Source organism: Taudactylus pleione, unplaced genomic scaffold, assembly GCF_031769625.1.
Source record: "Taudactylus pleione unplaced genomic scaffold, aTauple2 ptg000490l, whole genome shotgun sequence".
NCBI classification, from domain to species: Eukaryota; Metazoa; Chordata; class Amphibia; order Anura; family Myobatrachidae; genus Taudactylus; species Taudactylus pleione.
In genome coordinates, this window is record NW_028284892.1 from 840,140 (window position 1) to 865,823 (window position 25,684).

Below are 25,684 nucleotides of genomic sequence, written 5' to 3' on the forward strand. Positions count from 1 at the left end.
CAATGTAATAGAGTCCGAGAAGATGCAAACCCGCATGTTTTTCAGTCTCAAAAAACTGACACGATTTAAAGTCTCATCCAGATGTTTTCCCAATTTGAAGATAAAACTCGACTAATGTGAGAGGTTACTGCTAAACTCTCACATTTTTTAAACTCTCGCCCTATTACATTTGGGCCTTGGTTGGTTCTGTTAGGTAAAGCTGGCAATTCATTGGTGGTCACACACAAAGAAAGAGAAGGCATTTTCCCAATTGATCAAGCCCTAGCTTAGCAGTTGTACAGGATTAGATAGTGGCCCTGATTCAGAGCCGGACGCTCTGACAGAGCGCTCGCTCTGAATCAGGGCCGGTCTTTTTTTTTTTAAGAACGGCCCCCAGGCCGCTCGCATAGCTGTGGGTGACCACCCACAGCTATAGCGAGCGGCCAGGTAGATGGTCGCGATGGTCAAGACCATCGCGACCATCGGGCTTGCGACGAGACCCTTGTGGTAGGGTCTCGTTGCCGCAAGCCCCAGAGAGATTTCTGCTCTAACAGAGTCAAAATCTCTCCCACTGACATCACTCGTGATGTCAGTGGGGCTGCAACCAAACGGAGGCGTTCACATGGGAACGCCTCCGTTTGGGCAGCCACTCCCCCGGCTCGCCCACCAAAGGGGGCGTGCTGTCATTCAACATCGACAGCACGCCCCCTTTGGTATGAGACCCAGGGCGACGGAGTGCCTGTCGCTATCCGGGTCTCACGCATGCGCACGACGGAGCCGGCTCCGTCGTGCCATGCGCACTGGCCCACCATCGACCCGGTTGCTAACGCACAGCGCTTGCGACCGGGTCTGAATCAGGCCCAGTGTTCACTGTAGGAATTTTTTAGGGCAGGGGTGCTGAACGCAGAGAACGACACGTTTGTGCACACCAAAACAGAGCCGTTGCTACAAATTTTGGTGCCCTGTGTACAGAAAGAGCATCGGTGCCCCCATCCATAATCGAAGAAGGGAGAGCTTCGGAGTGTGCCGGAAAACAAACAGGTGTGGTCTCACTGGGAAGGAGCATGACCACACAATAGTACCGAGGGCCTTTATTGGGGGGGGGGGGAGGTCTGCCGGGACTGGAGTCCCCGGGCCCGGACAATCGGGGGACCCACCCGCTACTACCCATCTGCTACTGCACAATAGAAGTGACTGCCTGCCTGCTCCTATGACCTCGATAGTGAGTGACAGGCCCGTCCGGGGGACCGCTCCTAGCAGAGAGCCACCCACTACTAACCCCCGCCACTGCACAATAGAAGTACCAAGCCGCCCAGGGCCACCCTCCCGCTTCGCCTCTTACCTAAGCCGTAATAAAGTTTTACCTGTGAACCTGCGTGGAGTGACGTCATGACGTCAAGGAGAGAGGTTACTAAGGTAAGTGATTCTTCTTGCATTATTGCAGAATGTCAGATGTTGCAGATGTGGGGAGCGGGACTGGATAGGGGGCTGCTATGTCCTTTGGTTACTTTTTCTCTCAGCCAGTGGGGGAAGGGGGATGTGGGAAGGGGGGAGCAGGGGAAGAGAGGCTTGAGTGGGGGCTGGGCCCTGCCTATTTTGTTAGTCCCGGTCCCCACCATTCCTAATGGCAGCCCTGATAGTATCCCCCGAATGCAAATGATGCCACACAGTGATGCCCCTTCATCACATTACGCTGCACAGTGGTGCCCCTTTGTTACATTATACCGCACAGTGGTGCCCCTTCCTCACATTAGATCATACACTAGTGTCCCTTATTCATGTTACGCTACATGAGTGCCCCTTTTTGCACGTTACACCACAGTAGTGCCCCTTATTCACATTACGCCACATAGTAGTAGGGCAACATTATGCCACACAGGAATGCCCCTTTGAACATTATGCCACACAGTAATGCCCAATTTAACATTATGCCACACAGGAATGCCCCTTTGAACATTATGCCACACAGTAATGCCCCTTTGAACCTTATGCCACACAGGAATGCCGCTTAGAACATTATGCTCCTCCCCCCAACTCATCTCCTCCCAGGGAGGCTGCTACTGGTCCGGGTGCTGCCCGGGCCTGATGCTGCCCATGCCAGGAGAGCTGGAAGATCAGAGGACTGTGTCCTCAGCTCCTCACGTCAGTGTGCGGCTGCGTCATGACGTGGCCCCACATGAAACTCCACCCGCTGAGCACAGTGCCGCCCGAGAGGTGGTGCTGTCGTGCAGCCATTCACGCCAGGTCACAGGTGCCTGAACCCGTGGATGGCGTCCAGCCGTCGGTTCACTGATTCCCTGTGCCGCCCTGCTTTCCAGCTGCGTCATGACGTCACTACGCAATGATGCGGCTGCCCGCACATTAAACTGACCATAGTGCAGTGTCGCCTGGGCGGCAGTGCTCCCGGTCGTGCCTGCGGACGGCCAGACCGGCCAATCTGGCCATCGCCCCTTCTGGAATTTGCCAGACGTGCCAGTCTGGCCCTGCATGAAAGAGACCAGACACGTTGTATGTCCACTTATAGAGTGGGAGTCACTGTTGTTTGCTATCAGCCCTTTGTGGGCTTTGTCAGTGATAACTTACATTGTCTATTTGCGATAACTAACTGTATATGTGCTCACGTACGATGACAGTGTTAGCTAACTCAAAATAATTTTTCTTTTTTAGTTGTTATGAGTCCCTAAAACAGGTGAAACTTTGTGAACCTGAAAGAACGAAATAATCAATTCCTATGCCCTGACCATGTGACGGGGCCAGTAGGCCGCACATGTGAGATGAGTCCTCAGACCTGTTCCCTATTTCCACTGTCATCTGTACAGATTTTCCTCATCCAGTGCTCCCTGGCTCTCCCCCCTTACTCCGATCTGCCTCTTTAGGAAGCCATCTCTCAGGCTAATGCACTCTTCTTTGCAATATTGATTAGATTAGCTGTCTGAGAGGCTTAAATAGAAGGAGATTGTCCATCAGTTGGAATAAACAGAGACTTTGATTGGCCCCGCAGGTATTAGACATAGACGTTGGGCTGTCAGTGGCATTCTACAGTGTCCGGGTTCTGATGGGGAGATGGGAGAGACACCATGTTTTTATGGTTATTGTTACACTGGGATTGTCAGAGGCCTGCAGATCTCAAGTCATATCTTGCAGTTGCATTGCTTTCAGGGATACTTTGTGGCTAGGCTGATGCCTCTGCTAACATCAGGCACAGAACAGTCTACTTAAACCTTGGTGCAGTGCATCTACCATCATGGTATAATATGGAACTCAATTATATTGTACTTATTTTGTTTTTGAAACTTATAGAGCCCCAAGTGAAAATGAAAAATATAAAGAATTTTTCATTGATTGAGATGTTTGCAGTATCGGTCATCTGAGTAAGCGTAAGCTCAATTACAATGGCCGCGTCCTGTCCGCTTGCGAGGCCAGTAAACCTGCATCGGAAGACACAGCCACTGGCCTCGGGGCCGGCACACTGCCGTTTTCTGGAAACGTTGGCAGCAACGGCCCGGCCCCACCCCCAAACGGCCGCAGCTTGGAGGGGATTGCGAGTACAGATCCTGCGCATGCATTGATCATTAAACATGGGAGTTGTGCGTAAACAATCGTGCTTATAATCAATGGGAATGGGAACAATTCCAAGGACAAACCTTTATAACCTGGGACTGTCCTTTGTAACTGGGGACAGCTGACAACTCTTCTTTGACACTAGAATAAACAGTCGATTGTACCAAATAATTTTTATTTCGCCATTTTTACGGAAGATTATAATTGAAGATATAGAAAATCTTCTGGAAAAATAGGCAAATCCAAATTGCCCACTTTGCAAATGTACTGTAAGCTGGGTATCCTCTGGGTTTCTGTATACACCATTATAATTAGTGCACATCACGCCTCACTCAGTGGGGTAAATAGTTAATTGAGAACTATACATATACAGTGCTCAGTGGGAAGTATTGTGATGCCGACAAGCAGACTGTCAACCAGCAGCATGTGGACCATGTACTGTTGGCACCATTAGGTCGACAAGTGTAAAATATTGTATGTTCGTGGTTGGTCTGAAATACTCTGTGCTACTGTTAACATTCAAATGCTCTGATTTCATGAGCACTTATTTTGAACCAGCCACTTCTTCTGTGTGGAAACCGCTTGGAAGAATAAATGCAGTATGTGCCCTGACCTAATCAAATGCACCCAAAAATCCACTGTTAATGTGTCCTCACTCTCAGTAACAGGGCCTGTCTGACACAGAAACAGGAGAGGCTGTTGCTTATGGCATAATGATGCATGACAGTTGCTTGGCGTTCTCCCTTTATTGCAGATTTATGATTTCAAGTGAGAAGAAAACCAGTGCACTGCAATTTCTCAGTGGTTCAATTTTGCAGGAAAGAACAATTTATATCAGTTTCCACAGCAGGATATATCAACAATTTTTGCTGCAAGGTGATTTATTGTACACTAGGTAATGGGGTGTGTTGTACACTGGGTCACTGAGAAATGGGCTGAAGTGTATACTGGGTCATTAGGGAATTGGCTGTAGTGTACACTGGGTCACTAGGTAATGGGCTGAAGTTTACACTGGGGCACTAGGCAATGGGCTGGAGTGTACACTGGATCACTAGGGAATGGGCTATAGTGTACCCTGGCTGACTGGTGAATATGCTGTAGTATACACTGAGCCACTAGGAAATGGGCTGTTGTGTACACTGGGTCACTAGGGAATAGGCTGAAGTTTACATTGGGGCACTAAGAAATGGGATAGAGTGTACACTGGGTCACTAGGGAATGGGCTGTAGTGTACACTGGGACATTAGGGAATAGGCTGTAGTGTACACTGGGTCACTAGGGAATTGGCTATAGTGTCTACAGGGCAATGGGCTGTAGCGTACACTGGGTCACCAGGGAATAGAATGTAGTGTGCACTCGGTCACTAGGAAATGGGCTGCAGTGTACACTAGGCTTTTGGGCTGTTGTGTACACTGGGTCACTAGGGAATAGGCTGTTGTGTACACTGGGTCACTAGGAAATAGGCTGTAGTGTACACACTGGGTCACTAGGAAATATGCTGAAGTTTACCATACTCAGTTTCCCCAAGTGTCAAAATTTGTCAGTTACTCCCTGTCTGACATGTTTTGCTTGACATAAGTAAAAAGAAGAAAAAAATAAGAGACACCAGTTCAGTAAAGGCACTATAATGCTAGCGTTCCCGCTAGGCTGTTTTAGCACCAGGAGGAGGGCAAAAAGCGCCCTGCCCTCACAGCCTGCGGGTGCCGTTCTCACCTGCGGGACGCAGTGTCCCGCGGGTGGAGAAACATGCGGTGACCCGGTCACCGCCGGAGAATAGACGCCGGGCGCATGCGCACGGCATCTATTCTCCCTTTCTGCAGCGCTTGGGGGCTGCCCGGCATGTTCGTAAGCGCCGGGCACGCCCCCAAGTATGACGAAAAGGGGATGCGTCTTATAGACACGCCCTCCACGCCCCCTTTTCGGGCGCGCGCATAGGGTTGCCCTCTCTAGCTCCGGCGCCCTGCCTGCCGCCGGAGCTAGAGGGAACACTATAATGCTGATGTATAAATGCCTTGAGTCACGTTATGTTCTACATATAAACTTTGTTTCCCATTTACTCTTCTCTATGTTTGATCTCAGATAGTGTGGTATTACATTACATGGATTCCACTATGACAGATGCTAGATGTGAATGTGTATGGAGTATATTCCTTATGGTAAAGGAGAGAAAGGATTGTGTTTAAAATTCAGTCAACACCAGCTACTAACTATGAACTTAAGAACTTAATATATCACTCTGTCATTCACCACGCTGGTGCAGGTTGCCATGTCTGTGGCACGTATAGCACAATTGTGAAAGGGCCTTCAATGTTTCTAGGTAAGGGCTTCTTTTTTTCCAGTCACTTGCCTTACTAAGCCCCCTCTCCCACCACTGTGCGTTGCTCTGCACGTCACTTTCTGCTCATAGAGGAAGGGGGACACCCAGTTTCCTTCCTTTCTGAGCAGAATTTAATTTTGGAGTTCCAGAGTGCTTGCCTGTAGTGCGCAGGATTCTTAAATGACTCGGTGTGTCATACAGCAGGAGGCTTGTTCAGCTACAGACAGGAGCAGGTCCCCGGGGCGGCTTGCACGGGCATTACTAGAAATTTGTGGGCCCCATAGTCACATTTTGAGACATTTTCTCCATAGCAGTTGTTCATTTTATGCCCCATAATAGTGTCCTAGTTCACATTATGCTACATAGTGCCAGGGCCGCCTCCAGGGGGGGACCGTCGGGACAACTGTACCGGGCCCGGTCACTTAAACAAAGAAAGGGGGCCTGCCCATCCACCCGCCCGCTGCTATAGCCAGTATAAGTGAAAGGGCCCCCCCGTCCTATGCCCACCCGTCACCGCTACTGCCAGCGCAAATATATGGGCCCCCCAACCCAGCACTAATGATAGGAGCCTGCAGGCTGCCGACCGGCGTGAGAGAGGTCCCGGATAGTTCTGCTGTCCATCCCCCCTCTGTTGACGGATGCACAATGAAGTTTATCCAGGCACTGAAGTAGTGAAGAGCGACGGCGCCGGAGGAGCAGCAGCCGCCTGGAACAGAAGAAATGAGGTAAGGTTCACACGCTGGCTGAGGCAAAACAGGGCTGCAACACCATTGCAGAGGCAGAAGGGGTCCAAAATTAGTGAGTGCAAGGCTGGATAGACATGTAGGCTGTTGTCCACAGTAAAAGATAAATATGCTGGTGTTCTAATCAACGTCATTGATCTTTTACTATTGATTCCAGGAGTATCGCACCTTCTGTGGACTGTTTGCTCTTCTGTGAGGGCACCACTGTGTATGTGTGTATATATATATATATATATATATATATATATGTGTGTGTGTGTGTGTGTTTGGAGGCATATCATTGTTACCATTGGCACCTAGCAATGTCAAAGCAGGCACATATGCTGCATGTGTAGAGGCAGTTGCATCTTGAAGTGCATATAATGCTGGGTACACACTGGCAGATATATTGGGCGATCAATTGATCGGCCAGTATATCGGGTGTGTGCCCTCTGGCTCACGGTTTCTGCACTCTGTGTGTGTGTGGGGGGGGGGGGGGGGCCTGCCAATTTTGTGAGTCCCGGGCCCCACAATTTCTGATGGCAGCCCTGCATAGTGCCCCCAGCTAATATTATGTCACATTGTAGATTGGGATGGAAGACCAGCTGGAGAAATTTATGAAAGCAGCCCTAATGTCTTGTGGTCTGTTGACGGGGTGGGATTTCTCCTCATAGGACCTGAGTCCGACGCAGTTGCGGCCTTCCTTGCGTCTACTGCTGTAGTTGCGTCTGTGACTTTATGCTAATGCTACTACAATGCCCCCTGGTGCACATCCGTGTGTCTGAATGTACAAGGACTGAGACGCTCACTGTCAGTGCCTACGCTGCATTCTTGCTTTGTGCATCTTCAGATGCCACCATCGGTTGCACCATTGAAACTTTCACCAGCCCTATGCTAGGTGCAGATCATCCGCCTGAGTATGGCCCCCAATGTGAGCAATTCAGCATCTCTGTAAACAACCACTACGTTAAATCTGCGACTGATTAGCGACCCCCTGTAACTGCATAACACAACACATTTCTAATACACACCTTGGTGCGTGCGCCTGACTCTTTACTACAACTCTGTATGAACACCATCAGGATGCATGCGCAGAAGAAAAATATTTGCCCCCACAGGAAAACACACACATTGCCCCCCACAAGAAAACACACACGTTGCCCCCCCCCCACAGGAAAAAAAACAAACACATTGGCACCTTCAATGTATCCACCCCACAGCAGCCTCGGCATTATGACCTGTAATCAGGTCCTACAAGTACACTAACAAGCAATACACAGATCCATTGAGTATCTCATTATGTCTGCCGTTCATAGATCCAAAGAAACAGTCTGTACAACCTTTGCGGGGTTCCAGGCCTGGATTTAAATGTGAAGGATGAAAGATGTAAAAATCTATATTTGCAGTCCATCCTTCTACCACATCCTTCATTCATTTCATCATTTATTTTTCTTCTGCAACATGGTACAGTTTGGCCACCTGAGAAATTAGTGATGAATATCAGTGAACTGCAGGGATGCAATGCGATAATGTACCCCACATCATCAGGAGACACCCGCCTCAGGGAACACCAAGAGATTCTTCAGTTGCATGTTGGTGCCACCCAGACAGTAGTCGATATATGTACATATGCATATTGTCTGCAGGGCTAGATTAACAATGGGGTGGATGGAGCTAAAGCTCCAGGCCTCTAGATAAAAATAGGCCGATGATGACCAGCCTCCCAGCTGGCTACACAGTCGGCCATAATGTTACTTCTAATTTTCTCAAAAATGTATTTAAAGACACACTGGGGCTGATAGTTCAATGAGTTTACATGCCCACATGGCTCTGGCCTCACCCACACAGCACTGGTCACAGCTCCTCCACTTATCAATACTGGCCCTTGAACATTTTCAGCCCCAGGACCATGTGGCACTTAATTTGATCCTGCTGGCAGTGATTGTGGAGGCCAAGGTTACCATTAATTTTGCAGCAGGCTGATTGTAAACCATACTTACCGATTTTTAGTTGTTTCCTCTCCAGAAGAAAAGCTGCAGCTGACTATTATGGGGACTGGGCCAGGCTCTCCGCCCCTTTCAACATACCCGTGTTTCCGGGTATTATCTTCCCATCTTTCCCACTTCACCAGGGGTGCAGGGTACTACCCAAGAAATCAGGAGTCTCCCGCAACTTTAGGGAGAGTAGACAAGAATGTTGTAAACATTGAAAAAAATATCTCAAGTCAGACGCAATGTGAGTTGAATTAGTGAGCTAACATCTAGGTACTCTGTATGCAGCATAGTGAGGATCCAGGTCTGAATTCTGTCCAGGTCTGAATTCTGTCTGGCTTCTTATCTAGTCCCTTGAAAGTTGCAGCTGGGTGGTTCAGGGCATTGAGAAAAGTCTTTGTACTGCCTAGAGGTTTATGCTGGCTCAGTGGACTAGCTCATAGGTTTCCTGCATAAAGTTATGGGGGCATCCATGGTTAAAATACCTGGACCAGCCTTATTTATAGTACCTGTTATTTTCCCTCGGACTCCATGATAACATTGGTAATAGTCCCCTCCAGTGGTGGCTTCAGACATGGGGCTGCAGTGCAGTCCAAAATTCAACTAGGGGAGCCACACAAACTGCCCTTCCAAACATCCCCGGTCAGGAATCACTTGCAGTTGGATGGCTCCCCTATTTGAATTTTGGACTGCACTGCAGCCCCACCTCTGGTCCCCTCATGTTCTTGGGCATGTGGTGGCTCAGCTGAATGGATGCCAGAGTTACTGCTTGGGGCTGGGGATGACTATGAGAATCCTGGTTAGAATCCCAGGACCAGTGTTATTTATATTACCTGTAATTTTTCCCCAAACTGCATGATAACATTGGTAAAAGTCTCCTCAATTACTTGTGTCATGAGGTGGCTCAGCTGAATGTTTGCAAGTAATATAAATTACACTGGCCCTGGGTTTGAACCAGGATCTCCATGGTCACCACCAGCAGTAAACCTGGACACCAGGATTACTGCTGGTGATGTCTGTGGGTATCCTGATTCGAATCCCAGGACCAGTGTAATTTATATTACCTGTAATGTTCCCCCAGACTCCATGATAACATTGGTAATAGCTTGTTCGTTTTATTGGTCATTTGGTGACTCAGCTGAATGGCTGCCAGGTTTGCTGCTGGTGAAGACCATGGAGATCCTAGGTAAAATCCCAGGACCAGTGTAACTTATGTTACCTGTAATTTTCCCCCAGGCTGCATGATAACATTGGTAATAGCTTCAGCTTATACTCGGTCATGTGGTGGCTCAGCTGGGTGGCTGCCAGGCTTATTGTTAGTGATGACCCTGGGGATTCTGGTTCAAATCTGAGGCAGATTAGATTCGCAGGACCAGTGTAATTTATATTACCTGTAATTTTCCCTCACACTGCATGATAACATTGCTAAAAGTCTCACTATGTACTCAATTATGTTGTGGCTCAGCTGAATGGCTGCCAGGTTTACAGCAGGTAATGACCATGGAGATCCTGGTTTTAATCCCAGGACCAGTGTTATTTATATTACCTGTAATTTTCCCACAGACTCCATGATAACATTAGTAAAAGTCTCTCCATCTACTCGGTCATGAGGTGGCTCAGCTGAATGGCTGCCGGGATTACTGCTGGTGATGACCATGGAGATCCAGGTTTGTATCTCATGCAGGTTGGCTGAGTTCCCCATGACACAGAGCACCCAGGGCTAGTGAATGATGGTTGGTGTCCTAAGGTTTAATGTTGCACTGCGTGTTTATTTATTTAAGGTGCAACATCACCAGTAAAGGACAGCCTTCTGCAGGATCCTCTACCACAATCTACTAACAGGTGATCTGCCTACAGGGGGCATTTTGTCAGAGACATCTATCTTCCATAAAAGACACTAAAAATGAAGTCACCACACCTGGGAAAACATACTGTCCCTAGAGCACATCCATGGAACTTGAGGAGAAGACACTTCATCAGACAGCATCCAAGCTACCAAAAGAATCTGACCTTTCTACTTACCTGAAGCAGGAGCTGGCACAGTTCTCTAGTAGAAAGGCCACCTACTAAAGTAGACCCAGGTAGGATTCTTTTAGTAGCTTTTATTCTGCCTGATGAGGTGTCTTCTCTTCCTCAAGGTAAAGTTTCATGGATGTGCTCTAGGGACAGTGTGGTGACTTCATTTTTAGTGTCTTCTATGGAAGATAGATGACTCTGGCAAAATGCCCCCAGTCAGCAGGGAGAGCACCTGTGAGAGATAGTAGAATGTGGTAGATGATCCTGCAGAAGGCTGTCCTATACTGTTGATGTTGCACCTTAAATAAATAACAAACACACAGTACAACATTCCAACTTAGGACACCAACCATTATCCACTAGCCCAGAGTGATCTGTGTCATGGGGAACTCAGCCAGACTGCCTGAAATTTGAACTAGGATCTCCATCACCACCAGTAATCCTGGCAGTCATTCAGCTGAGCCACCGCATGACCAAGTATTCGAAGAAACTTTTACCAATGTTATCATGTAGTTTGTAAGAAAATTACAGGTAATATAAATAACACTTGTCCAGAGATTCGAACCAGGATCTCCATGGCCATCACCAACCCTGGCAGCCATTCAGCTGAGCCACCGGATGACCAAGTAGTTGAAGAAACTTTTACCAATGTTATCATTTAGTTTGTAGGAAAATTACAGGTAATATAAACATCAGTTGTTCAGAGATTCGAACCAGGATCTCCATGGTCATCACCAACAGTAACCCTTGCTACCATTAAGCTGAGCCACCATATGCCCAAGTACATGGCGAGACTTTTATAAATGTTATCATGAAGTCTGGGGGAAAATTGCAGGTAATATAAATTACACATTTCCAGGGACACTAACCAGGATCTCCATAGTCATCAACAGCAGTAAACCGGGATGCCATTCAGCTGAGCCACCACATAACCATGATTTTGCAGAGACTAGTACCAATGTTATCATGAAGTCTGGGGGAAAATTACAGGCAATATAAATAACATATCTCCAGGGATTCAAAACAAGATATCCATGGTCATTACCAACAATAATCCTGGCAGACATTCAGCTGAGTGACCGCATGACAAAATATTTATAGAGACATTTACCAAAGTTATCATGAAGTCTGGGGGAAAATTACAGGTAATATAAATAACAAATCTCCAGGGACTCAAATCAGGATCTCCATGGTCATCAACAGCAGTAAACCAGGATGCCATTCAGCTGAGCCACCACATGACCATGATTATGTGGAGACTATTACCAATGTTATCATAAAGTCTGATCTCCATGGTCATCACCAACAACAATCCTGGCAGCCATTCAGCTGGGTCACCACAGGACCGAGTACTTGTAGAGACTTTTACCAATGTTATCATGTAGTTTGTAGGAAAATTACAGGTAATATAAATAACACACTTCCAGAGATTCGAACCAGGACGTCCATGGTAATCACCAACAGTAACCCTGGCAGCCATTTAGCTAAGCCACCACTTGACCAACTATTTGCAGAGACTTTTACCAATGTTGTCATGCAGTTTGTAGGAAAATGACAGTTAATATAAATACCATTTGTCCAGAGATTCGAACCAGGATCTCCATGGTCATCACCAACAGGAACCCTGGCCACCACATTCCCAAGCAAATGGCAAGACTTTTATAAATGTTATCATGCAGTTTGGGGGAAAATTACAGGTAATATAAAAAAACATTGGTTCGGGGATTTAAACCAGGAACATCATGGTCACCACCAGTAGTGAGCCTGGCAGCCATTCAGCTCAGCCACCACATGACCAAGTATTTGCAGAGACTTTTACTAATGTTATCATGCAGTTTGTAGGAAAATTACAAGTAATATAAATAACACATTTCCAGGGATTCAAACAAGGATCTCCATGGTCATCACCAACAAAAACCCTGGCAGCCATTCACCTGAGCCACCGCATGGCCACATACTAGAAGAGACTTTTACCAATGTTATCATACAGTTTGTAGGAAAATTACAGGTAATATAAATAACACTTGTCCAGATATCCAAACTAGGACCTCCATGGTCATCACCAGCAGCAAACCTGGCCGCCATTAAGCTGAGCCACCACATGACCAAGTACATGGTGAGACTTTTACAAATGTTATCAGGCAGTCTGGGGAAAAAACACTGGTAATATAAATAACACTGGCTCTGGGATTCAAACCAGGAACTTCATGGTCACCACCAGCAGGGAGCCTGGTAGCCATACATCTGAGCCACCACACAACCAAGTTTGTGAAGAGCCATTTACCAATGTTATCATGAAGTCTGGGGTAAAATTACAGGTAATAGAAATAGCACTGGTCCTGGGATTCAAACCAGGATCTCGATGGTCATCATCCCAGCAGCCATTCAGCTGAGCTACCACATGACCAAGTACATAATGAGACTATTACCAATGTTATCATGGAGTCTGGGGAAAAATAACAGGTAATATAAATAACACTGGTCCAGGAATTAAAATCAAAATCACCATGGTCATCACCAGCGGAAATCCAGGCAGCCATTCAGCTGAGCCACCAAAAGATCAAATATGTGATGAGGCCCCAGAGGTCATGGTAACAAAAGCAAATGTTATCATTCAGTCTGGGGTAAAAGAAACCTAATATAAATAACACTGATCCAGGGATTAAAACCAGGGACCCCACCATAACGTATATGTACAGGAACACTTACGGCTAGGCCAGTGAGCCAGCCTATGCCACCAGTCAGCAGAGAAATACAGTCAGGTGCATAAATATTGGGACATTGACAGAATTTTCATATTTTGGCCTCGATTCACCACCACAATGGCTTTGAAAGGAAACAAACAAGATGTTCTTTAACTGCAGACTTTCAGATTTAATTTGAGGGTAATTACATCCAAATCAGGTGAACGGTGTAGGAATTACAACGGTTTCTATATGTGGCTCCCACTTTTTAAGGGGCCAAAAGTAATGGGACAAACTAAACAATCCTAAATCTAACTTTCACTTTTTAATACTTTGTTGGAAATCCTTTGCAGGCAATTACAACCTGAAGTCTGGAACGCATAGACATCACCAGAAGCTGGGTTTCATCCCTGGTGATGCTCTGCCAGGCCTCTACTGCAAATGTCTTCAGTTGCTGCTTGTTCTTGGTGCATTTTTCCTTCAGTTTTGTCTTCATCAAGTGAAATGCATGCTCAATCGGATTCAGGTCAGGGGATTGACCATTGCATAACAATGGATCTCCATGGTCATCACCAACAGTATAACAGGGGATTGACCATTGCATAACATTCCACTTTTTAGCCTTAAAAAACTCTTTGGTTGCTTTTGCAGTATGCTTCGGGTCATTGTCCATCTGCACTGTGAAGCGCCGTCCAATGAGTTCTGAAGCATTTGACTGAATATGAGCATATAATATTGCCCGAAACAATTCAGAATTCATTCTGCTGCTTTTGTCAGCAGTCACATCATCAATAAATACAAGGGAACCAGTTCCATTGGCAGCCATACATGCCCACGCCATGACACTACCACCAGCTTGCTTCACTGATGAAGTGGTATGTTTTGGATCATGAGCAGTTCCTTTCCTTCTCCATACTCTTCTCTTCCCATCACTCTGGTACAAGTTGATCTTTGTCTCATCTGTACATAGGATGTTGTTCCAGAACTGTAATGGCTTTTTTAGATGTTGTTTGGCAAACTCTAATCTGGTCTTCCTGTTTTTGGGGCTCACCAATGGTTTACATCTTGTGGTGAACCTTCTATATTCACTCTTGTGAAGTCTTCTCTTGATTGTTGACTTTGACACATATACACCTACCTCCTGGACAGTGTTCTTGATTTGGCCAACTGTTGTGAAGGGGTTTTTCTTCACCAGGGAAATAATTCTTCTGTCATCCACCACAGTTGTCTTCCGGGTCTTTTGGTGTTGCTGAGCTCTCCGATGCGTTCTTTCTTTTTAAGAATGTTCAAAACAGTTGATTTGGCCACACGTAATGTTTCTGCTATCTCTCTGATGGGTTTGTTTTGATTTTTCAGCCTAATGATGGCTTGCTTCACTGATAGTGACAGCTCTTTGGATCTCATATTGAGAGTCGACAGCAACTGATTCCAAATGCAAATGTCACACCTAGAATCAACTCCAGACCTTTTACCTGCTTAATTGACAATGAAATAACGAGGGAATAGCCCACACCTGTCCATGAAATAGCTTTTGAGTTGATAGTCCCATTACTTTTGGCCCCTTAAAAAGTGGGAGGCACATATACAAACCGTTGTAATTCCTACACCGTTCACCTGATTTGGATGTTAATTAAATGTCAAATGGATGTCAAATTAAATCTGAAAGTCTGCAGTTAAAGCACATCTTGTTTGTTTCATTTCAAAGCCATTGTGGTGGTGAATAGAGACCAAAATATGAAAATTCTGTCAATGTCCCAATATTTATGCACCTGACTGTATTTCTCAATGTCTTATACCACCCAGGTACAATTTTGTCAATGAGATCTATCTGCCATATATGGCAGTAACAGTGAAGCCGCCATCCCTGGGAATAAGCAGGGACTCTACCATTACTGTCCCTAGAGCACATTGCTGCTAGCCCAGTGAACTGACCTATGCCTTGGGAAGAGAGGACACCTCATCAGGCAGCATCCAAGGTACATCCGCTACCTCTATTACTGCTACCAGTAGGTGACCTTTCTCCTAGCGCATTGTACCAGATCCTGCTTCAGGTAAGTAGAAAGTGCTTTATAGCTGTATTTAAAATCGATCTAACTCAATCAACATCGATGTTCTGTTTGAGGCGTTAACTCACACATTTACTGACTGAAAAAAAACAAAACAAAAATTCACTGTTAGTGTATAATTTAGCCCCAGAAACACAACAGGTGTTTTAAATCAATTAAAGTTAACATATAGTATGTATACCCCAAAGTTTGGGGATTCAAACCAAAGACTCCCCAAATGCAGTGAGCAAAGCACAGGGGGTATTAGTGCACTGAGCCATTTGGTAATCTATAGAGTAGTGATGACTTTTCTCAATGTTATCAACCAGTCTAGTGCAACAATAATAAAAAACAGGACAAGTTGAGGATTTGAACACCAGACTGTTTAACTACAGCAAACAAAGCACAAGAGTATCAATGTACTGAACCAGCTGAGCACCTAAGAAACAGGGATGACTTTTCTCAATGTCATCACTTAGTCTAATTCAACAGTAATAAACACTAAGACGGTTTGGAGTGTCCAACCCCAGACTCAATGGCAGATGTGATGATCAGTACAGCTCCATAGGCCTATGCTCTCTGACAGAATTCTTTTTTAGTAATATTCAGAAAAGGAAATAAAATATATAGCACAATCCTGGTCAGGTATATACAGAATGCCAAAGAGTGTATCTACTGCATTTTACATGTAAATTATAAAAACGGAGTCCCTGGGACTAGATCTGGGCTACTGGCTGCTGTCTTGGTGGATTCAGATAAGCGTTTATTCCTTTTTTATAATGTATACTTATTATGGTTACATACTTTGCCAGGGCCAGATTACCAATGGGGAGATGGGACTACAGCTCCAGGCCTCCACATAAAGATAGACCCATCACCATGAAGGTATGGTGATGACCAGCAGGGCCATAACTAGAGGGGTGCAAGCAAAGGGCAGCACAGAGCCATGGGGGCGGCACCGCTGCTCACCCACCCTCCCTGCATCTGGCTAGCAGGGTGCCTGGAACAGCAGTATGCAGCCAGAAACTTTGCAGCGGTGCAGTCCAGAACATCCTTCGAACACTTCCAACATACAGCCACCCGGGACCTAGTTACGGCGCTGATGACCAGCCACCAGCTGGCTCCATAGTCTACCTATTTTCCCCCCAAAATGATGCAATTCTTCTTTTACACATTTAGGGAGACATACAGTACCCCATGGTAGTGCAGGGGGTTGTACACACTCCCATGGTACTGGCCAGACCCACACAGCACTGGTCATGGGCCACAAAGCACTGGCCACTCCCACACAACACTGGTCACACCACCTCCACTTATAATGGGCCCTTGATCATTTTCAGGACGAGACCTATGTGGCCCTTAATCTGTCAACTCCTAGATGGGCACCAACATCTAAATATCTTCATCCTTCCTTCAGGTCTCATGGGCCAGATGCCAAGATTCTGGACAACGGCAATGGACAACCATACGGACAGCTCAATCTGACCCAGATGCTGCAGATTGCTTCTCAGATCGCTTCTGGCATGGTTTACCTGGCATCGCTCCATTTTGTCCACCGGGATCTTGCTACAAGGAACTGTCTCGTGGGCAACAATCTAGTCGTCAAAATTGGTGACTTTGGGATGTCACGAGATATCTACAGCACAGATTATTACCGGGTAAGAAAATAACTATGTAAGAAAATGGGCTTTTTGAGATCTCATCCTTCTTCACATTTGATAAAATGACCAGGGAGGAGATGTATCGAGCCTAGGAAAGAGATAAAGTACCAACCAATCAGCTCCTAACTGTCATTTTACAGGCTTGAAAAATGACAGGAGCTGTTTGGTTGGTGCTTTATCTTTCTCCAAGACTTGAAACATCTCCCCATAAATGTGCACAATCTGTTCCTGCAAGTATGTTACCTAGGGTAGAGTAAAGCTTGGAGAGAGATAAAGTGGGAAGAGATAAAGTACGAACCAATCAGCTCCTATGCCATTTTTCAAGCATAGCCTGTAAAATGAGAGTTAGAAGCTGATTGGTTGGTACTTTATCTCTCTCCAAGGCTTGATACAGCTAGCCCTAGATGGGCGACACACGGCCCATATTATGGTGCGTCCCCTGTACTCTGTATGCTATAACAATTGTGAAATGGCTGTGATGCGGTAGAGCACCTACTATATATTGCAATAATACTGATATTAGGGTTTAGTGCACTGTGTAAGTGAAAAAACACACACAGCATTCCTACAATCTCTCTGATCAGTGGGGAGCATACAAGGCAGTGTAGGCGACTGGTGACTCAGCAGCTGTTGGGGAACTAAAAGTCTCAGCTCCTGTCAATTGAAGGCTAGAAACACAATTGTGTTTTTAGAAAAAATTATTCCAAGTGACATTTACTACTGTACATATAGGGGCCTATACCGAGTTAGAATACATTTGCACTTCTATGCAAACGTAAAATGAAAACCGCATATTACTATCTATGCAGAGTTGGTTGCAAACGTCAGATGTGTCCAACTCTGCATAGGTGTTTTTCTCTTTTCGAACACATTTTACAATTGTGATTATTTGCAAACTTCGTATATTTTAAGTAATAAACAATAATTAAAAAAAACTGTGTAGCCCCCTCCCCCCCTCTAAAATGGCAACCACCACTAGTGCTGCTAACCAGGGCTGGTGGCACTGTAGCAGGGAAACCCGCTGTGTGGGGCACTAAACCAGTCAGCACAGAGCTGTATTTCATAGGCCGGTAAAAAAAAAAGTAGGTCACTCCCTCTAGGAAACACCAGCCCCATGATGACAGCACCAGGGCTCTCTCCCAAGCACCCTTGGTGGGTGTGCAGTAATAAATAGTTAATATTGCAATAAAAGTATTTATTTCTTTTTTTTAAAATGCAGGTCCCAGCAAGCCCTGTCATGCCTAAATTTGATGGCTGCCAGGACATGTTGGTACTTGGAGAGCTACAAGTGTCAGGAATCCCTCGCATTCAGAGACCTGTAAATAAAGACTGCATAAAAAAAAAAAACATGAAAAGAGTATTTTATTAAAATAAACCCCTACACATTTGCTCATTCTCCACTTTATATTCTGTCCATGTAGGCATCCACGATCCACCACTTAGGTCAACACTAAATTGCCCTGCCATAAATGAAGGTCTTAGAACCTGTCATTCCTATCAAACAGAGTGGCTTCGCTCTGATTGGTCAGAACTTTAGAAAAGCCACTCTAATTGGTTAGGAAGTAACACGCCCACATGTGCTTCTAAACAAAACCATGTAAAATGTGTTTATGCCCAACTCTGCATGGGGCTCATAATGTGTCCCATTGGGTCACAGTTGATATTAATCTAACTGTAACATGACATGCTGAGAGCTGGCAGCCATATTGGTCTCCCCTTGAGAGATTTTGAAAAGGAGATAATGATTTGTAGAAAGACAGCTAAGATGCGTGCTTAAAAGGTGTTTAACATGCTATATAAAGAAAAATACAACCTTCTATGATGGTTTTCTGCTTTAGCCTACAACTGGGCTCTTTGCTTTTTATAAAAAGGCCCCCATGTCTGATGATACATAAACATTAAGTATGATAGGGAAACACCAAATTCAAATTTAGGCGTCACCTGCCATAAACTGTTGTCATTTAATAATAGCTCTAGGTGTCTTGATTTTGGAATAGCGGTAATAGGGAGCGCAAATGTACTTTTGCGTTGCACCCTCGCTCTGGGTGTTAAGTTGACAGACATAGATTTATAAACCAAGATTGTTGCCTCTGAGTGGGCAAACTTTTGCGGGAAGAACTTAGCAAATCAGAGACTCCGCACAGGCTATTTCAATCAATGTACCTTCTTATACACTCACATTCAGAAAGAATATTTTGTTCTATGAACTAGATTATTTAAATTGCATAATTAGGCGGAGAAGATGCATTTAGAAATGAGGTCTGTGTTTTTTTAACAGGCTGCACAGAATTTTCCTCTGGGATTTCCTGAATATCTGTAATAATAATATCCACTGTAATAAAGAGACATTCAACGTGACGCGTTTCGCATCTTCCAGTTGCTGGTTTACAGTAGAGCACGTGTTTAAGCACATTTCAGCCAATATATTACAGAAATTAAACAAAAACAAGAACCATGCATTAATAAGTCCCAACGTTCCCTCACTCTCATTATTTTAGGAGGGAATCGTAAAAAAATTTAAATGAATGAAGCAGGTGACACTAAAGTGGTAACAGGGAGGCTTTGACTTAATGTTTTCACTTTTCCCACCTTGCATATTTCAAATCGGACCTGAAATGACACAAAAGGTAGTGCAGACTGATCCAGTTCCAAATTATGTTGTACTAACGAATGCACAAGGTTGTTGATTAGGAACATTGGGTAATTAGGTTCACACTCATGAATGACTTTCAGTAAATGTTCCTTGTTGGAAATAAAGTATTTAGATTATATTTAAATTGTTCATCGTGGAAAAATTAAGTTGACATTCGACGAATAGACCACCTCTGTGAACATTTCCTCCATTATAAATAAATATTATATATCCCTAGGATCTATTATTAAAAATGACTCCCTTATCAAGCTCCAAACTAACCTAAAATACAAGTGTCCTATGAGTTACTTCCAGATGGAAATGCAAACTTTGGGAATAAAGGGTTAAACAGGTCAGTCTTAGAATTATAACCTCAGATAATTTAAGTTAGATTATTTATATTACATTTTAGAGTTATTATACCCTAATTTGCCTGGGTCAAAGCACTTAAGGAGTAAATTGATTTAAGCTTTCTCTCTCTCTCATTTATAATAGGGAAGTCTATAATTTACTCAATTTGGACCTGGATCTTATTACACCAGTAAATCTGTCCCCTACTGAATCAGAGGCATTTAAACCTCTTCAGGATGGCTAAAACTTCCTGGACATTGCCAGTGTGGTATCTGATCAACTGACTGCCCTGGATTGCGTGAGACAGTTAGTTTATAATGCACACACTAGTTCAATAAGAACATGATATGCCTCATGAGGGCATATATGGCTTGATAACTTATTTCGGTATTGCCCTTAGCCTAACATAAACTCAGTGTTGTTAAGGGTAGAATAGGAGCTTACATTTTTGGATACCATAAGTTGGTTTAATAGGGCGTTAAGACTTCTATTAAAATAGCATTTTTAAGACCGATCCAATTAAAATGATACCAATGATCGCAAAACTGGGATTAACCGATTTGACACCAACCTTTGTGAATAAGAATTTAGATAATTCTTTATAATCCTAACTAAATATAATTAACACTATAATCTTTTACTTTCAACCTGGCATTATTATGTCCAAATTCACGAAAATAAAATTAACATTTTGGACATTTTTAATGCCTTTTGCTCGTAGTGTTTTATATTAGTAAAGAATTGAAAGAAATTATTTGCCTGTCAAATTTTTTTTTCACGTTTTCAATTAAAGTCTTCTGTCGTTAATTGGGTAGAAATTTGCACAGAAGATTACAGCGCACTGCACGGCCTCCGATCCCAGACTAGACGCAGCCACCGGTAGCGACAAGAGGACGCTGCCCAGATGCAGCAGTAATTCACTATTGGTATATGGAAGAAAACTTGGCTATGCTTGCAGCCAGTCTCTCACAACACATTATGAAAATAAGAAGTTGGAAAAGCCCCGTTCAATTGGGATTTCTGCTTGACGGTTATCCTAATAAAAAGACATTGCGTTTACGAGTAACAGATATCATCAAACCTTTAGCTGCCATGTGCTGGCAATGGCATTGGTCCAGTCTGAGTTTTATGGCCCACATGAACCTTAAGTAGCTGCCAGCCGGAGAGTTCATCCATCTTCATGCTGTTCAAGGGCTCTAGCGGGAGTTGAACTTGTGACATCCTGAATTGCCCCGGCCTCTTTCTTTCCCTTTTAGTTCTCATAAGCTGCCTTTTTGTACGAGCTGTATTCATATTTAATGCAGGCTTGTGATGGGAATAAAAGAAAATCACTTAGTGAATGGAAAAAGCCTTATTCCAGGGAAATAGATGTAAGGGGGAAGAAAGAGAAGCGAATGACGGGGGTCTGTCTCTTATCCTAGGGAGGGAGATCACAATATCGTTTCATTAACTATCTGCTGTCCAATGAAGGAGAAGGCAATTAGGTAAACTGACTTCAGTTTGGTATGTTTTAATTTAGTGAGCACATTACATAATTTCATAACTAATTGGGAAGCCCGCAAATGCACTGCGATGTCACAAAGTTGTATTTGCGAACAGCGTGCTCGCACGTTAACCTGAAATGTACATTATGTTCAATAATTCCATGCAAATCCCTTGCAGCATCCTGCCACAACCCAATAATATAAAAGTAGATAAAAAAGAATATTAAATACGCATTAACTGGAATAAATATAACACTAATGTTCTCTTACTTTTAAGAGTTTTGAGAAACAGACGAGGGTTAAACAAACAATACACGCAGAGAAATATAAATCGGTAATTTGATGGCGTGTCCAAAAATAATTTAATGTTTGTGTTTATCAAGGGTGATTTTATACTTTCACTGTTGAAGCCGACATTTAAGAGAAAAAAAAATGAGATTGCTTACTGGGAAAGAACCCTGAGATTGCTTACTGGGAAAGAACCCTGAGATTGCTCACTGGGAGAGAACCCTGAGATTGCTCACTGGGAGACAACCCTGAGATTGCTCACTGGGAGACAACCCTGAGATTGCTCACTGGGAGACAACCCTGAGATTGCTCACTGGGAGAGAACCCTGAGATTGCTCACTAGAAAAGAACCCTGAGATTGCACACTGGGAGAACCCTGAGAATTCTCATTGGGAGAGAACCCTGGGATTGCTCACTGGGATGAACACCGAGACTGCTCATTGGGAGCACCCAGGGATTGCTCGCTAGGAGAACCCTGGGATTGCTCTCTGGGAGAGAACCCAGAGATTGTTCACTGGGAGAACCTTGATATTGCTCACTAAGAGAAACCTGAGATTGCTCTCTGGGAGAGAACCCAGAGATTGTTCACTGGGAGAACCTTGGTATTGCTCACTAAGAGAAACCTGAGATTGCTCAATTGGAGAATCTATGCAAATATATGTATATATAGATAGGCTATGCCAAGCAAATCCTAACTTCCACAAATTACTCCTCAGAATGTATTGTTGCAAAAATGTGCTTTAACCCAAAGTACAGTCAGTACATGTAATTAAATCTCATACAAATAGTCACTTCTCCGTCAGACAATCAAATACCGGACTGGAATAATGTTTCTCTCTGTTTTGTTTTTTATGTAGAATCTAATGTGCACAGTGTCTCACAGTGATTGCTGGGATGAACATTGTCATTATGGGCTTATGTGACCTCTTTTTCAGGTTGGAGGCCGGACTATGCTGCCCATTCGCTGGATGCCCCCTGAGAGCATCTTGTATCGTAAATTCACCACGGAAAGTGATATATGGAGCTTTGGCGTGGTGCTTTGGGAGATCTTCACCTATGGAAAGCAGCCATGGTATCAACTTTCCAATACAGAGGTAACAATGAATTATGTCTAATGTAATTAAAATTCTGAATAATATGAAAGGAGGATATATGGTGGTTTGGGAGGGTGTTGCTATATTGTAGTATACTCTACCTTATCAAAGGCATAATCAGGTGGTGACTCCCAATTGGGTCAATGTCTAAGGGAAATAGTTATATAAACTTTAAATGCTAGTACTGCTTTGAATAAAAACTTTGAAGGAATCCATGAGTATAGACTTGTCCATACAGAGAATTAAAGCCAAAACTAGATCTTAATAAGCATGGAATCTAATGTAATAATGAATATCTGGGGTAATATAACCTAAATAAAGTACGTTACAGCCAACTTGAGTTTTAAGAACTCAGTTTTATTTATTTTCTGAATTACGGTAAGAAAGCTTTCTCAATAAATAAATGAAAAAAAAAGAAGGAATTTGATTTTAATTTTTTCCAATGCGCAATCGAGTTAATTTAATTTCTCTGGCCTGTGGGTCCTGTAAAAGACCTTCTCAGGAACTGGAGATGTTAATGACCTCAAGAGACACCCAGATAAGTGGCTCTTTACTACATCAAGAAGAATTAGGTTACTTTAAGCCTGGGGCGTCTTGGCAGGGAGAGAGGGGAAATTTACCAACCTAACATTATTTATTCTTGACATGTAGTTTTATTTACAGGTACTTGTCATTGTTGAGTTACTCTGGAGTAATATAAGCCGCAAGGGCTCATTACATGGACACAATGCTAAAGACAAAGCTGGTGCGACCACTTTCACGTCTTTTCCCGTGGTCGCTTCGACGACTTTATGCTAATGCTAATATCAGCCCTACCCCTGGTGTACTGTACAGCCGTCCGTCTGATTGTGCAAGGAGTGAGATGCCCACTTTTTGTGTCTTTAGACGCTGTAATAACTCTTGGCGCATCTTTAGATGCAACCATTGGCTGCACCATAGAAACTTACACCAGCCCCATGCTGGGTGCAGATTCTCCGCCAGAGTGTCTTCCACCACCAGCACGATTCAACTCCACCCACACAATTTTCTAGCAAGCTCCATCCCCCACCATTTGCATCTCAGCAGCACAAGATAATCCTTTTTTTTTTTTTAGCATTTGTGCAACTGAACCTCCCCTTCCCCACCTTGTCTGTCTTTTTTGTTCCAGCTGCCAAACTCCCCAGCCACACCATTTTCGTAGCAGCTGCACCATCGCCATGCATCGCATCACTCATTGCACTTTTTTTTTTTGTAGTAATTCCGAGCCTTCCCTCCCCGCCCCTCACAATGATTTACTTTTGTGACTGCTGCTGCCCAAACCCCAGGCCACCATCCATTTTTGGAAAGTAGCCAGCCCAGGGGTCCCTCCCCCACCACTCCATTTGCAGCACTGCAGCTAGCAAACTTAGCTCCCAGGCGGACCCTTATACACGCGTCATGCGGCTGCCCCACCCTAGGCCACGTGACTGGTCACTAACATGGGGGAGAGGCAGCTGCTTTTTAAAAAAAAAAAAAAAAAAAAGGCTTTTTTTTTTTCAGCAGCTCTCCTTGAATTGTTTTCAGTGACGCCATAGCAAGTCCCCCCTGTTTGTATTACAAGCACCGCACCACAGTAAATTCAGTATTCATAAGTAAGCAACTGAACCTACCTACACGCTATCGCACCTAGCCGCTACTGCACATACCCCCACCCGCTACCACACCTACTCGCTACCGCACATACCCCCACCCGCTACCGCCACTACGCAATACTGCACCTACCCCCACCCGCAACCACACATACCCCCACCACTTCCGCACCTACCCCCACCCACTACGGCACATACCCACACCTGCTACCGCACCTACCCGCTACTGAACATACCCCTACCCGCTACCGTACATACCACTACCCGCTATCACACCTACCCCTACCCGCTACCGCACCTACCCCCACCCACAACCGCACTACCCCTAGTTACAATTACCTGTGACGGGAGTGCAGTCTTCAAGCTGGGAGCTGGGGTGTCAGTCTTGAAGCTGGAGTGTTCACGCCGGGGCGGGGCACAGTCTTTGGGCCAGGTGTGCCTCCGACCAGGCACATTCTTCACGCCGGGGGGCCGCCGGGAACAGCCTCCACGCCGGGGGCTTGCCAGGAAGTCTCCACACCGGGAACAGTCTCCACGCAGGGTAATTTTCCCTGCAGCAGCCGGAGACAACAAATCATATAACAGAATCGAGGGGATTACGCCAGCAGTAGAGCGCGTTCCCTGGAACCCGCCCACTTTAAAAAAGTGGGTCCCCGCTCTTCATTTATTGGTAAAATACGCGCTATAGTGCGTATTTGCGAACACTGAATCACAATATAAAAGAGCAGCCTATGAATTAGAGGATGGATACAATTGACGTATTCAATGGATACTTTAATTTGTATCAAAAACAAATTGTTTATTAATAAAAGATAAAAAAATGACAAGTGATCATTTACAATAAATAAAAGCACACATAAATCACACTGTGTGTATATGTCACACATTTACATTATACTCCTCTCTCTAGTTTATAAAGGACCAGCATTGTTGATTTCCAATAGACAGCAATACTAATTTCAGAATAGACGTGATCTTAGGAAGTTCTGAAAAAGTGGGCGTATACTTGCCACCAAAATGTGTAGACCTTTGTGTCGTAAATTTCCTTAGTGTTGAGGGTCTTCAGGGTTTGTAATGATTAAACCTGGGGAGCCGACAATGTAAAGGTGTAGCCAGGTAAACGGAGGTCACGATGCAATAGCTCTACCCGTTTTGTGGGGAGCTTGGATCTCTGTAAAGCGGCATTATTTGATGGCAGCGAGATTGCATATAATTCCAGGTGATATTAATCATTTGGAGCTTGAGTTTTTAA

At 44.6% G+C, this 25,684-nt stretch overlaps 1 protein-coding gene across 1 annotated transcript in view; it reads left to right on the top strand.

Annotated features, from left to right (window-relative positions):
* NTRK1 (neurotrophic receptor tyrosine kinase 1) overlaps positions 1-25,684 on the top strand; it is a 121,892-nt gene that overhangs the window by 91,884 nt on the left and 4,324 nt on the right. The window contains exons 15-16 of the mRNA XM_088449634.1: positions 16,733-16,973; positions 22,667-22,825. Coding sequence (XP_088305760.1) covers positions 16,733-16,973; positions 22,667-22,825 — 400 coding nt within the window. The remainder of the gene's footprint in view (positions 1-16,732; positions 16,974-22,666; positions 22,826-25,684) is intronic.